We start from the raw sequence: 15708 nt of genomic DNA on the forward strand, positions 1-15708 counted from the left end.
GTGGTTGTATTATCTGGTTCCTGTTTTTACTTTGGTGCCAAAGTTACTTTCAAAGGTCTGAAATAACCTTGTGAGAAGACAAAAGAAGATAAAATCTATGAGCAGGCATCTGTGCATACTGCACAAAGAGAAGGCAGATGTCAAGGAGACAGGCCTATAAAACTGAATATATCTGGCCCTGTGTGTGTGTGTGTGTGTGTGTGTATGTCAGGGCCCTTGCTCTTGGATAAACCCTGAAGGTGAGAAGAACTACCACATGAATGTACACCTGAGAGCACAACACATACAGCCATACGAGGGCTGCATATCAATCAAGTATTAATCGCAATCACAATTTGGGCTTCCTACAATGAAATGAACATGATCGACTGTGATATTTTCAAATGCGTGCTCCGCTTGTAGAAACTCTGCTGCTTATCAACTCAAGCGCTTCCTAAACTAACAGCAAGCCACTAGAGGGCGATCGAGATGTTTTGGCTTCACTTTTGGGGAGCTGTCACGCCGCCGTTGCTGCAGTCCAGCGTAGAGAAGTAATGTACCGTATTACCAGATGGGCAAAACAAAAAATACACTGAATTCATGTGAAGAAGAACCTTATTTCGAGTCTTATTTTGACTGCAAAGATTTGAACGCAGCACAACAAATAAGCAAAAGCAGGGCTCTGTTTATTGAAAATGTGAAAGTGCAATGAAAATATTTTTGAATAATCGTGATAACTAATCGTGATCTCAACATTGATTAAAAAGCTATTCTGATTGTCATTTTGGCCATAATCGCACAGCCCTGCACACACCATACTCATAAACACGGTGGAGACGTTTTTTTCAAAAACAAACAACATATGCTCTCAATTCGAGAAAGAGATAGAAAAGACGAGTCACAAAGACACTGAACATCGACAAATCTGCAAGCATTAGGTGGACCCAGCACCCTGGGGAGCTTCTTCAAGGCTTATTCTCATTCATCCTGGGTCTACAGGAAAACAGAGCAGAGTGGCAGAGCCGCTTCTCATTCAATACCTCTCAATGCAATTCAGACAGTTCATTGTTGAGAGTCCTACCATCTCTTCAGAACACAATGTTGTTTCAAAGCAAACTAGGATCAAGCGCAATCTGAGTTTACTGCACTTTAGTTGTGCAAGTCTAGCATATGGAATAGCATCGCCGCTGTGTCTTATCAAGCTGTTACAAGCTTTCTCATTTTAAATATAGTCCTACAGTATCAAGGCCTTAGCAGACCAGGGGCGTGACCAATAAATGACACAAAAATGAGAAATGCTTGTCTGCTAATATCACTATGTCTAGGGCTTTAATTGTGAAAGGTAAGAACAGTGGGAGTGGATCTGGTTGGAAGGAGTGAGTAAATGTGCTGTCTTGGTTCAGACTACCGAGCCTCTGTGTTGTTTCAAAAGGTACAGGCGCAACTTTAACCTGTTACGCAACACGTTATTGGTTGATGCCTCAAAAAAAATAGTATGCCGCTTTTTCGCCACATCATTTGCGTTCTGTGACAAAGTATTCCTGACAAAAACAACAATTAAAAATAAAGCTTTTGAGGTGCTAATTAATAACACGTACACACAGTGTGTAAAGGCCTTCAGCCTCGTGATCCTCTAAGAAGAACGAGAAAGTGGCAGCTGATTATTGCACATTGATTGGAGCTGAATGTGTGTGGGCAGCCAGGAAGGACAGACAGAGGATTATGGGTACTGACCTCAGCGATGCGTGGGTTGGTGCACTTGACATTCTTACTGGACAGGTTGAGCCAGCGGGTGGTGTAAGGATTGATGGGAGGGCAGTGGTGCCGCAGAGTACACCTTCCCTCCCCACTGCACCAGCCGCACTGGAACTTCCTCTCCGCCTTCAGACACGTGCCGCAGCTGTCCCGCTGGGCTGCACACTTGTACAGGTGCACTGTGGGATATCGGAGGCAAAGTGGATGAACAGTGAACACACAACAACTTAGAAAGCTATACAAGTCTTATGAGAGACTTTCTATATTTGAAGAAAACATATAGTCGGTCTGCTATGAGTAGGAAATATCCCCACAGGTTATGTCTTCTTTCTTTTATCTCCAATAACACATATCTTAATATACACCATGTGCTTACCATATCAATATTTACATACTCTTAAGATTTTGCTGAGAAAAGACAATACGTTAAAGCAAAGAGAGATTAGGAATACTCTGTAGACTAGCGTGTTGGATTTGTCCATCTTCATCCTGTTTGCCAGCACATGTTGACAGCAGCGTCTTTTATTCTTACCTTGGATGCTCTCCGGGTTATCAATAATGAAGTTGCCGTTCCACACCACCGAGAAATCCACAGGCAGCTCACTGATTTTCATTCCCTCGTACAGATACTAGAGGCCCAAGCGTGGAGGGGAGAAAAAGACAGAGATATGGGGTGAAGGTGGAACAGAGACAAAAAAAAAATAGAGCAGGAATTTGAATTCCCATGAGCCCTTGTAGATGTTACCCCGAAGTTTCATCATCAGAGAGCTGACAAAGTGAGAAGCCACAAGGAACTGGACAGCTGAGCCGAGGCTTGAGCTTCCCTCCTGGCCTTTGGAGATGCTGTCCTGAAGTGCCTCCTGTGCCCTTAATTCTAGCCTGACTTTCATTGTGCATGGGTGTATAGAGTGTGTAGAGAGAGAGAGAGAGAGGGGGAGAAAATGTGTCTGTCTGTGGCTCCTAATGTGTATGTCTGTAGTTCCTCTGGGAATATATTGCAGGAGTCTGTGCGTGCTTGACTGGAGGGCAGAGCCCTGCTGCAGTCCTCTCCAGTGTAATTACTACCATGGCTGCGTCTAGTGTGTCTACTCTGAAATGACAGGCACATGTACACAAATACAGACACACGCGCAATGTGGTAGCCTACGGCACACGTTTCAAACAGTGAGCGAAATAACCAATGTGATCAACATGTGCAGTATATTCCTCTCTTTACTGAATGTACAACGTGTACACAGATAGAAAACCATGCATCACCATTTATGACCGATCTGCCACAATCTGGGCGAGCGTCACCAAACCTACCGAGCTGTTCTGGCACTGCACGCTGGAGCTGTTGAAGCGGAGGGCGGTGACTCGGTGGTTGACCCCCTGGATGTGGAGGACGCACTCGTAGCCTCGCTGACCGGACTGGGGCTGGGGCAGGTTCCTTGCCCTCAGGGTGATGGGCTTCACCTCCCCCGCTGGGATGAGAATCTCCCCAGAGCGCACCAGTTGGGGACAGTCCTGGAGGTGTAACAAGCACAGGGAAGGGAGCACACGTGAGCGCCGACTAGTGGTGTAAGGGACCGTTGCTGATCCGCGGATTAATTACATAGTTTAACCATCATAGTATGAAATAAAGGTTTTCGGCCGATATTCAGTAAATACAAATAACGGCTAGATAACGTTGGCAGTACTGGAGCTAACGTACAAAAGTTCCATTGAGTTCCATAGTGATGTGATCAAGTTTCTTCAGTAAACATGAGCATTAGGTAAATTGTAACCTTATTGTTACCGATATGTTTTAATAATCTTGTGAAATGTAGTTTTTGGTGAGAAACGTACTTAAATATTGTTGTTTGACGGAGATACTTTCACAGGAATATACAGTAGAATAAGAGAGGGAATGATGACCTCTTTAATTTCCAACACAAATATACTAAGCAGCTTATAATACATAATCAAAACTACTAATGCCAGGATTTTTCTATCAATAAAAATACAGTGTTTTATTTCCTAATCATTTGAATTGTCTGTTGTTATGCAAATAACCACGAGAAGGAAATGATTTTTCGAGATGGTGGAGAAAATAAAATATGTCTGGAGAACTTGCATCTATAATGATGACTCGATTAAATGACTCAGAAAATGTAATTATAAAAGCCTTAAGTGATCCAACACAAAGTGACACACGGTATACTTCTTGTTTCTGGAAACATTGGAACAAATGTCTGTATGTTTTTTAACAAGTGACTATTTTTTAACCGCAATGACTACACCTGTGTCTTGGTGTCCTCGTATTGTATAGTATTTTATATATTGTTGTTGTATTTGTGTTTTTGTTTTATTTTTTTGCTATATGGACTCATGAGTCTGAAATAAAAGTTGAATTTATAACAAAACAAAAACACACAATAACCTGTATCTGTATCTGATATGCTCATCGACGATCGAAATAGCTATCTGCTCTATCTCCAAGAGTTATATTTGCCCCCTTTTGTTCCTGCTGATCCGATCCATGACTCAAAACCGCAATATGAACTGCACTGCGAGTGTTCAGTAATCAGTTGCGCAAACAAAACGGAAGAAGAAAAATGGTGTCTTCTTTTGGTGTTACGGTAAGTACGAAGTGCAGTGAGTGCGGCTGAAATGGAAATACATCTTGAGTTAGAATTTAAAAGTGACTCCTGTGACCCTGGAGAGCTCGGAGCTGATGAACAACCCATTATCAAGAGTGGAGCTTTGAAACGGCTCAATTGGTGAAGAGAATGATTAAATTAGTACTCAGTGGTTTACAGTGCAAGGCAGCGATCCCGAGGTCAACTCTGTTCGCAGTATGATGTGAAATAAGCAACATTTGAAAACTATCACAGCAGCATCACACACTGAACCTTTGGTCTTGGTGGCCTTTAGCTATTCACATTCATACATCTTGAGTGCTCTTAGATCATAGATATGAAATCATATATTGATCCCATAACAACACTTTTGCTTTATGCTATTGGTGCTTAATGCATATAGACGTAGAGAGGGAGGCCGTCCTTTATTCATAAAGAGATGAAAGACTGCAGGAGTGATGCCTACTGGCAGTATGTCCTGTAATTTACCACCAAAAGAAGCAATTAACACACTTTTTCTCCTTTAGTGCAGGTAAATGAGTTTAAAAAAACACATATAACAGCCCCCAGCTAATACCTAAGTACTGTCTATGTACAGTACATAGCCAGAGACGCACGGTAACCATACACACAGGCATACTTCAAGCACTTTGTATCTACCGCACATGACTGACTGGGTCAGAGTGATCCTGTGTCATTGTTAAGACGCGCTAAGCTCAATAACTCCAGAGATAATAGAGTGTTAATTGCCACTACAAAGAACAAGAGCTCTGAATGAGAAATGCCAATTCGGAAATAGAAGAGCTTAGATGGCTTTTTTTTTCTGAAGATATGCCCTAAGGCTGACACAGAGCAGGATGCAGGCAGGATGGGGGAAGGTGCAGGAGAGAGGGAAGAGGAAGAGAGAGAGAGAGAGATAAAGTTGTGCTAGAAAGCTTGCTTATTTGCATGTGTGGGCGTTTGTGCACATTTGTGTTCCACCAACCTCAGAGGCGTTGACTCGTCCCTCCTGGAAAGAACAGCTGGAGGGGTCATGGGTACACAAGTTGCGGTACTTGCACCAGTGGCAGCGGAAGGCACTGTTCACACAAGACAGACACCTGCATGGACACACACACACACACACACACACACACACACACACACACACACACAGAAGAAGAGAGTCAGGAAAAACAACGTGCAGTTAAGGAGGTAAGTACCACGGAGGAAATTTGTTCAGATCCCAAGTGGGCACCTGCTGTTGTTGTGCCCTTGTGGTTGGCACGGCACCTAATACTGTAGCTGCTGGGCCAAGTTCTCCCCTGCACATATTTTATAAAGCCATATATTAATACTGCGCATCATGTATGAATGTTGGGCTGCATATTAGCCCTCATGGCCTGAATCACATGGAGAAAGAGAGACGAGAGAGTGCAGGAACATCGAGTAATGAGGGAAAATAAGACATTGGCGCAGCTTGATCCTGCAATTACCATTAGCCCTGCATTGTTGGAGTGTCGCTGTTATTACCAGCTGTTACGTGTGTGCTTGTGTGTGAGCATTTTTTGCATTTACCATATGCAAGTGTGTGTGTATGTGTCACTATGGGGTACATACTGTACTGCAAGCGGCGGTGGAAAAAGTAATCAGATCCATAAAACCAACGAACAGATTCTACCCATCGCCACACTGAACTCTGCAGTAAAAGTACACTATTTATACTGTACAATAATTACTGACCTCAGAATTCTACTTCAGTACAGCATCTACAGAGTATTTCTTTTTTCAAACACTATGTACTGGTAGAGTTGCCTCTACCAAATACTCACTACCAAAATAAGGGTAAGCCACCTTTTGTCCGAAGGCACGGCAGTGTGGTTTGGTGTTGAATATGCAGTATAGATTCAAATTCTTATTCAATTTGGAAAGACAAAGAAAATTTTATTTTTAATTTAGCCTTTACTAAAACCGTATCAGCTTATGTGACGGACTGAACAGCACAAAACCTTTTTTTATGCAGGAATCGCCGCATTTGCGCCGTAACGTGTGATTGGATGACACCTGTGGCGTGATCAGCACATGAACTTCTACTGCTGTAGTGTCAGATAGGATCTGTAAAAGTGCCGCCTGGTGATCAGAGCAGAGTAGCGGTCAATATACAGGACAAGGAGAAGGGTCTGTATGGGACAAAAACAATTTAGCCCCATATAGGGGACGGCCCGCCTCATACGGGACGGTTAGCAGCCCTGTGTACTGGTTACTATATGGATGAATGGATGGAGAGATGAGCAAATACAAGCATGGGCAAGCCTGAGGCTACAATACTTGATTCTCTCTCCAGGTTGCCATGGCAAAGACTTTCAATTGATTTTGAATTTACTACGCCATGTATTCACAGTTGTTCGGAGAGCGTATTGTAATCACACTTGGCTCTCCCTCTCCCTTTCTTTCTCTGAAATACGGTTGAGTTATGCATACTTGCTTATTGTTAAATATTCATCGATGCAAAAGCATGGGAGGGATCTCTGGCAAGCACACTAATTCAGAAGAATAGGGCTGATTCACCTTCTGGCAGATAGAGTGTACAGCATGTGTGTAAGAGGGAGAGGAAGAGAGAGCCGGAGTTTACATCATGAGCGTGCGAGGGATAGCGTGTGGCCTTTTCAAGTGTATGTATCTTTCTGTGTGTTTGAGTGTGTGTGTGTGTGTGTGTGTGTGTGTGTGTTTGTCATCGGCCATTAACTGAGCTGATGTGAGAGCTGGTAATTGCTTTCTGTGCTACTTAGACAGGGTTCTCAGTAAGCAGACAACCATATGAAGTTGTAGGGCGGTGTGAGAGCGAGAGATGCACAATAACAAAGGAGACAGTGGCTACAACAGTTTGCTTTACTGTCGAGGGGATAATAAAAGGGTAATATGACATGCTGCTCCTGCTTGCGTCACTGCTGTGATATCCTATAGTCTCCATTCACTGATACTCCCAAGTCAGCAAGGACTTTTGGATCTAGCCACAAACAGAATCTGCTATACACGGGAATGAAGCGAGCAATCGCAAAGGCACCGCCATCTCTGAGATCTCCAATACAGGGACCTGAATTCAACATCACTGAATCGGGGACGGAGATAGCATGAAAACGGGCGTGAAATCCCTCCTGAAAACCTGCTGCGTGTTTTGTACCGCGGCGTGTCTGAGAAGAAGGCTTCATTAGTGCAACAGCAAATAAACTTCCCGTGACTGTGCTCAGGGAGCAGTCAGCTATCAGATTACATTAGTCTTTACAAGGGATATTTTTAGGGCGACCGGGGCCGGCTAAGGTTGAGGACAAATTGTAACTAATTCCCAGAGCATTGATCCAGTGGTTTTGGGCAGCAGGTCTGGGGTATTGTTTTTGTAAATGAAAAGAGACTGAATGGAAGCTCTGACAGAGATACTCACAGTTGGTGGACGCTGCAGTTGTAAAACTTGACCTCTGTGCTGATCAGCATCTGGCCGGTCTCCTTAGAGTTGAGCCTCAGCTCAACGCCTGACCAATCTGAAAGAGAGGAGACAAAAAGATGAACTTGTATTGTATACTCGTGCATTGTTTATCTTTGCATTATTTTTTTGCAAAGGATGGACAGGCAGTTCGGTGTGGCGTCATCAGTGATTCGGGCGTTGTACCGGACCGCTGTTGAAGAGGGAGGCGAGCCGGAAGGCAAAGCTCTCGATTTAACCAGTCCATCTACGTTCAAACCCTCATCTGTGGTCATGAGCTTTGGGTGGTGAAAGAATGAGATTGCGGAGACAAGCGGCGAAATGAGCTTCCTTTGTAAGGTGTCTGGGTTTAGCCTTAGAGGTGGGGAGCTCAGACATTTTGGAGTGAGCTCGAAGTACAGCCGCTGCCCTTTTGAGTCGAAAGGGGCCAGCTGAGGTGGTTTCGGGCATCTGATCAGAATTGCCTCCTGGACTGGTTTTCCGGGCACATCCAACAGATAAGAGGCCCCGGAGTAGACGACTGGGGAGATTATATATCTGGTCTGGGCTAGGAACGCCTCGGGCTACCGCAGGAAGGGCTGGAAAACGTTACTGGGGAGAGGGATGTCTGGAATATGTTGCTAAGCCCACTGCCCCCGCGACCGGCCCCAGATAAGCAGAGGATAATGGAAGGGTGGATTATTTTTTGCTTAGGTTGTGAAGAGCAGACATCTTTGAATCTTATGCTAATCAGTTACAAGGTAAGTATACAAGCTATCTAGAAAGGTAGGACTTCTTGTATGGTATCGCTGGTATTGCATATATGCAAGCCAAATAAGAGCACATTTCAGTTACATACACATGCTTTTCATCTGATCAAATTTTATTTTCCTGCATTTTGATGGACAGAGATATGGCCGTGCTTCTGTTGTCTGTAAAAGCAGCCTCTTATCTCTCCCCACAATAATACAGACTCCATATGTGTGTGTGTGTGTGTGTGTGTGTGTGTTTGTATGTATTTCAGATGACATTCGGTGAGTAGGAGGCTTGAACGACCCTCCTTGCCCCTTTCTCTCCACAGCACCTGTTGGGAATCAGGCTCTGTTTCACACAGAGTCGGTGTAGTGGGCAGGCTCATGGCTGACTTCTACCATTTCACATTTGTCTCACAGGATCAGGCAAACAAAGTGGTACAGAGTTCCTGTCCACACAAAACCTCCTCTAGGATTTTATTTTTTTCCTTTGTGAAGAAAAGTGCCAGCTATTTTCTTTCATGGTCAAGCTGTCTACCATCCTCACAGTTGTATTCTGAACTCTCCTTTCTCTCCTTTGCTTGTGTATTCATTTGTCCTTTATTTTCCCTTCTTCTCCAACTTCAATAACTTATCTCAATTTCTCCTCTCTTTTCCTCTCCTTTCTTCTCTCCTGTCCTCAGGTCATTGCCACTGCAGGATCGATGTTGATGTGCAACAGATAGAAATGCTTGCTTGGGGACAGCAGATGGAGGAGGATAGTGGGGAGGTCAGGAGGAAGTGGCCTCAGGGGAATGGATGTGGAGTTAAAAAAAAATTAGGTATAAACCGCTCGGAGAGGCGACAAAAGAGGAGGGAGGGACGGTGGAAGGTGGTCAAAGAGAGGAATGGTAGGATGGATGGAAAGCTCGATGGATGGAGGAAGGGCTTACCAGGGGGATTGGCTGACATTTACCTAGGGGAGAACATTCATATTAGTACCTGATGCACCAGTCCCCGTGGGAGCTCCGGGCAAACAGGGCTGTCATTTACTCACAGGGAGGAGGATTACCACACCCCCAAAACACACAGTGATTTCCACTGCACGCTGCACATAATATGCACATAATATATTATTCAGGGTGTTTGGTTTTGTCACCCTGCAGCCATCTTGGCTCGCAAACATCAGGTTATTATTGTCAAATAGCAGGTGTTAGCATTATAATGATATATATGTTTGCAAATAAATGGACCCCAGAGCCACGGTGGTATATTTATGAAAATATGCTGGAGAAATGCTTGAAAGGTTGTGAGATTTTGATGAATAGTACATTAGAAGTGATTAGCATTTATTTATTCCTGGACCTAAACGTTGTCTAGGCAATGTTTAGATATGTTCTACTCAACTTTGAATAATTTAAGTTTCTAGATGTTGTGAAATGAGCTAAAAATGGCTGATTGGACATTTTTACCCGCTAACATATAATTCCTTACTATAACGAATTACAACTATTATTTAGTATATGTTTTGTTCTGTGTGTCTATATCAGGTCCCACTTTTCTTCAAAGCAAACAGCAGATCAGATCCCTGTGCCTTGGCTATGCTAAGATACTAATCCACCACATCAACTTCCCCATTGTACCCTCAACTAAACCGTCCCCAGGCTGATTGAACCTGCTTGTTAGACCATTGCCAATTATCCCAGTCTGAGGGCAGTAATGTGGTGAGCTGCAGCTCAGCCACAGGCCAGGGGATCTCAGTCTGACCCCCCGTCAGCTCTAATGTGGCCTGGCCTTGAGTGGAGCACACTTCACAGCCAGGAGACTGATTCTGGATCTGTGGGAGCTTGTTATGTAGACGGTGCCTGCTTAAATTACGGGGGCTGAATCGATAAAGATCTTTCAGAGTGCGGGCAGTTGAACAGTTAGCTCAGTGCAGCATAAGTAGCAGAAAGAGAGGGACATATGGGAGTCCTACAAAGGCTGCGTTTAGACGCGTTACGGTTCACATCTAATGGCCATGATCGGACCAGAGTTTGAGTACATTGTAAAATATTTTGGAAACACTTTCTATGAGACCCATGTCTAAGATGCATTATAAACATTTTTATAATAGTTACAATCTGCTTATAGCACTGTATAAACATAGTTGTTAAGCACTCATAAATATCCATAATGCCAAAATAAACATAACACAATATGAAGCATTTTATAATGACTTATAAGATAAGGTATAATAATACCTGTGTTTGCTGGTCACTCACTGACATTGAATTTTGGCAAGAATCATGCATTATATATATTATAATATTTTTTACAATGCATAACAATGTGATTATAAGTTTCTCTTATTTCTCTCATTGTTTGTAAAGTAAAATTTTTTTTACGATTTTGTGTGTGATGTGCTTGCATAGATCTAAGTATTTTTTTCACTTTACTTTAAGCAAACAATTATACATACATATATATATATATGTTATAATGTTTATATATATAAACATTATAACAGTGATTACAGTGTATGTATCCATCAGAATTATTGATCAACAGTTTTGCTGTCATCAGAATTATAATACACACAAAATAATTAAGACTTGGAAGTCATTATGACATGCTTTGTATCGTGTTATGATTATTGTTATCAGGCATTTTGAATATTTATTAGATTTTATAACTATAATTATGCAGTGCTGTAAGCAGATTATCAAGCATTATACGTATATTTACAATGTATTTTAGACATGGGCATCATAGAAAGTGTGAGCAAACCACTCATCAGTTCTCTGGTTAGTCGTATGCGTGTGTCTGTTTGTTGTATCTACCTTGGTCGGTGGGAATGACGGGGACGTCCTTGGCAGTAGGAGACACACACAGTATCTGGTTGCCATTGACCTGCCCCTCCACCTCTGTCAGGTTGCCGAAGGAGCAAGTGATGCCCGCAGAAAGGTCTGGAACGTGGCTCACCTTCACCAGCAGCTGCACAAGGGGTGGGGCAAATGACAACTATGTGAACATGATGCGACAACGTTTGTTACACACAAATGTTTGAATCGGAACCAAAATGGGCACGGTGGTTTGAATGCAGAAGTGTAATAAGCTCCAAAATAGAATGAAAAGAAGAACGCAACGCTGCTGGCAAAACTGTTGATCAACTTTGCCAAGAAATCCTACAGTGTCTTCAAAATGTTATCAACACCATAACAAAGAAAATAAGGCTGTATGTCACTTGACAACTTCTATTTTTGTTTTAATTTTTCTCCAGTTCATACGGACACAAACATACATCAAAGACATGCAACCCCCCCCCTCCCCGCAAAATAAACCTATACAAACTTGCACACAATGGGCAGTACGTGTGCAATACCACACACAGATGCACATAGAAGTGTTTGAAGTCATCCTCTGGAGAGCGGTGACACCGGGGCTGGAGCATTCAGCTGCTCTGCCTATAAATAAATGTATTCTGCGCACAGGGTGTGTGATCTCGCTCTCTAGCCAAGAGAGGCAGCCTGGATAATTATCATCATGGCATTTCACAGCCTTGTTCCATTAGCTGTTATTTTTGGGCCATGCCGTTTGAAGTTTCTCTTTGTTTTATCTGCCGCTCACTAAACACCGCGGGGCTACTGGGACAGGCAAGGCAGCTGAGCAGCTTAACTGTAGGTCTTTCAAGAGATGCTGACTGTCTGACTACACTGCCTCCCTCGTTAGCTAGCTTACTCTGGTACCCGTTGAGAGGATGGATGATTTTTTTTTTTTTTTTTGGCTTTCTGTTGAGGACCTCTTGTCTTCACCCTGTTGTAGTTTCACCGTGTTTGTGTTACTTCGCTCTGAGGTGTGTTAGAGAGATCCTTGATTACAGCAATCACAGCAATCAATGTCTTTTGTTCAATGCAGAATTCCCCGAGGAACCTCTCACATTAATTAGCTCTCATCATTTTGTCAAGACAGACATATACAGATAAACACTCAACTTGTTTTCATGCGCACACACACACACACACACACACACACACACACACACACACACACACACACACACACACACACACACACACACACACACACACACGCACACACACATGCACACAGAGGCAGCACGGCTGCAGCAGAAAGTGAGCTTGTCTCAGAGTGTTGAGCCTTTGCTCTTTCTGATCTCCTGTCCTCCCTTATGATGGGTGTTTTTGCGGCTTGGCAGCAACAACCAGCCTAATTGGTGGCAGAGTTTTAATAAAGGTAATTTGATTGTTTTTCGCCGTGTTCCTGTCTCTTGTATTGCCCACGTGAAGCGGCTGTGTTGTCATGGAGATGTCTGCTCCTGTGGAATTTGTGAACGGTGAGAATTTGTGAGGGTTTTGTGGACCGTTCGGTGAGATGACCCTGTTTGCTTGTACAACATGACATGGAAACAACATGTTTTCGGATAAACTGCCGTTGTAAAGTGGACAACCGGGGCCGAGTATACGGAGGGCTACACTCTGAAAGATAAGGGCTTCTTTCTAAAGGACTTTCTAAAGGACTGAGGATCTACCCAGAACCATTTGCTTCTGTTTTTCAAAGAAAGGGGTTTTGAAATGGTTATTCTTTAAGACAAAGGGTTCCATTAAGAAGCCTTTTTGGAAGAAAGAGTTCTTCAAGGATTGTTGAAAGCATGGGTGTTAAAAGATCTTCCTCCCAGCTGTCATACCCGCAAAAAACTGTGATTGTGAACCATGATTGTTGTGTGTTGCGCTGCACCGCATCGGCCCTGGCCCTTTAAGAGCCTCATGAGGTACCCTAGGTGGGTCCTAGATGAAACCCTTGGAATATAAAAGAGATCTCAGTAGAGAGTGGGTTCTTGTTAGGACGAAAGGATTCTGGATTGAATCCCAGAGAGGTTTGTGGGTGAAACCATTACACCATAGAAGGGTTATCTGTAGAGCGTCTCATAGGGGATTCTGGGTGGAACCTTTCACAGATGATTCTAGGTATAAACTGTGGAGTGAAGTGAAGGTTATTTGAGGGTTTACCGGGTATACACGTCTCTTTTTCTGGCTGTTTACTGTGTACCCACCTATTCGCCAAATCATTTTGGAATACATAGGAGAGCATACCCACTTCATTCTCGTAACCAACTCATTTCAAGACCTCACGTGTGTCCACATATGTTCAGCAAAGTTCACCAGAACTTGGACAGGCAGAGCCTGTTTCACTGATGCTCTATCTGCCTGTTTTCGCTCAGTCCATGTGGACATGCTGCACTGTACTCAGCTGCACTCGGACAACTTTAACACCTACACACCCACCCACACAAACATGTCTTGGCACACATATTGCTTTGTACCAAGTGAGCATATGCACACTGAAACGCCCACATCAAGCTCTTATGAACCTTCTCATCTAATGTTTATGCATCAACTGCAATCAAAACTAGGCAAACTGCTGTGTGGGATCATTTAAAATGTTCTGCCTCTGCACGTGGGTGGGGAATATGTAAATAGTGGCTTATTTATCATTGTAACGCGAGCAAGTAGAGGTTAAGATGGCAGGTGTTTGGCATTTTGTGTGCGTACTGGATGTAGGAATGTGCTTGTGTGAACTTACAGGTACACTGGGCTCTGACACCGCAATGCTGTCTGGGTACACAGTGGCCTTCACACACTGGTTGAGAGAGGCGGCGAACCGGTAAGGCTCATCTGCACGCTCACACCGGTTCCTCTGAGAGCAGCTGAACAGAAAGGAGAGGGAGGGACAAGAGAGCATGGTGTTACTGATATTTGTTTTTCAGCAGGAACAGAAAGAAAAAAAGAAAAAGAGAGGCTCCCAGAAATAGTTCTCAAAAAAAATCAATTAGATTAGATTGTTACAAAAAAAAAAAAACATTAGTAGCCCGATGAATGAATACATTACAGGAAATAGCGTGCTGGCAAAGTTATAACAGGAAAAGAAAACACTCACAATAAAAAGTAAAGAAAGACAACAAAACAACAATTGTGATAGAAATAAATACTCGTGTTACAATAAGTGCAGCAATGAAAATACTATGTGACAGTTTAAGTTGGGGTCTGAAAAAGACAAATTGCCAGTGTTGTGACAGGGAATGGGATGGAAAGATGGGGATTCAAACTATCAAAAACAATAGCAGTAAACATCGTTTACAAAAACAAGCATCAAGCTACGTTGTAATAACATTTTCTTTTTTTAACCTCTCGGACCTGAGAGCCCCCCCCCATAGCGGTGCTATGAGGAAGAACTAATGCTGTAAAGCATGACTAAACACCCCTACGTCTCCTGGACATTGTATGGACACATTGTAGAAGTGCATTTTCATCCACCACCTCAGTCTCAAGACACCTGGAGCGATCACTGCAGAACTACACCAGATGCTCCGGGCATCTTTTCTCTTCTTTTTTGTCATGCTGTCTGTTTTACTCATGTAGAGTTGTTTGTTTTATGTTGATGATAAAAGGCTGTATATTTGACATGCTCTTGATTCTGGCTGAGTTATGTTGTTCTTATGAGACAGTTCTTTTTTTTTCCTTTCTTGTTTTGCAAAACATACGGCCTATTGAAGCCATAATAGGAAACGATTTTACTGGAGAAAAAAAGCTCGCTGTTGTAAAAATGTGTATTTCATGACGCTCCTAGTAAAAATAGCAGCTGGCTTCTAGGACATCAAGCTCTAAAAATTTTATAAAATAGTAGGCGACCATGGCCTCCAGGAAGCTTCACAACAAACCACACAAACAAGTGGTGACACCGGCAGTGGAGCGTCTGCCTCCGGTGGGTCATTTAATACACCATACTAACATAAACTACGAAGCCACAGCACTGAGCACTACACAAACTTATCAAAATTATATTCTCCAATCGCTGGACAACTTTGGTGATGCAACTGGTGCAAATTACACGGTGCTCACTCATAAGAGATCTTAGTGGCCAGATAGTATATCAAGTTCCAACCGCCACATCCCTCATTAAAAAAAAACTCAGCCACCTCCTCCCTCTTATTAAAACGGTGTGTTCCTTCCATCCCATAACACCAAGGGCTCTCTATCCTCATCCAACCCAGGCTGGTTAACTGGCTGTCTGGTCACAGCAGCTTTAATTGGACTCCGATGGGTCAGTCGCTGTCCGCGGTGCTGATGTACCCTGTCCATTCTCCCCTGGCTGCTGACTCCGTATTTGTGTGTGTGTGTGTGTGTGTATGTGTGTGTGTGTGTGTATC

At 43.3% G+C, this 15708-nt stretch overlaps 1 protein-coding gene across 1 annotated transcript in view; it reads right to left on the reverse strand.

Moving 5' to 3' along the window:
* plxna2 (plexin A2) overlaps positions 1-15708 on the reverse strand; it is a gene marked incomplete at both ends in the record, with an annotated part of 147991 nt that overhangs the window by 53934 nt on the left and 78349 nt on the right. Inside the window, 7 exons of the mRNA XM_079175089.1 lie at positions 1714-1913; positions 2267-2363; positions 3040-3240; positions 5320-5434; positions 7753-7849; positions 11324-11477; positions 14085-14208. Coding sequence (XP_079031215.1) covers positions 1714-1913; positions 2267-2363; positions 3040-3240; positions 5320-5434; positions 7753-7849; positions 11324-11477; positions 14085-14208 — 988 coding nt within the window. The remainder of the gene's footprint in view (positions 1-1713; positions 1914-2266; positions 2364-3039; positions 3241-5319; positions 5435-7752; positions 7850-11323; positions 11478-14084; positions 14209-15708) is intronic.

This window comes from Pholis gunnellus (genome assembly GCF_910591455.1).
Source record: "Pholis gunnellus genome assembly, chromosome: 2".
Lineage (NCBI taxonomy): Eukaryota > Metazoa > Chordata > Actinopteri > Perciformes > Pholidae > Pholis > Pholis gunnellus.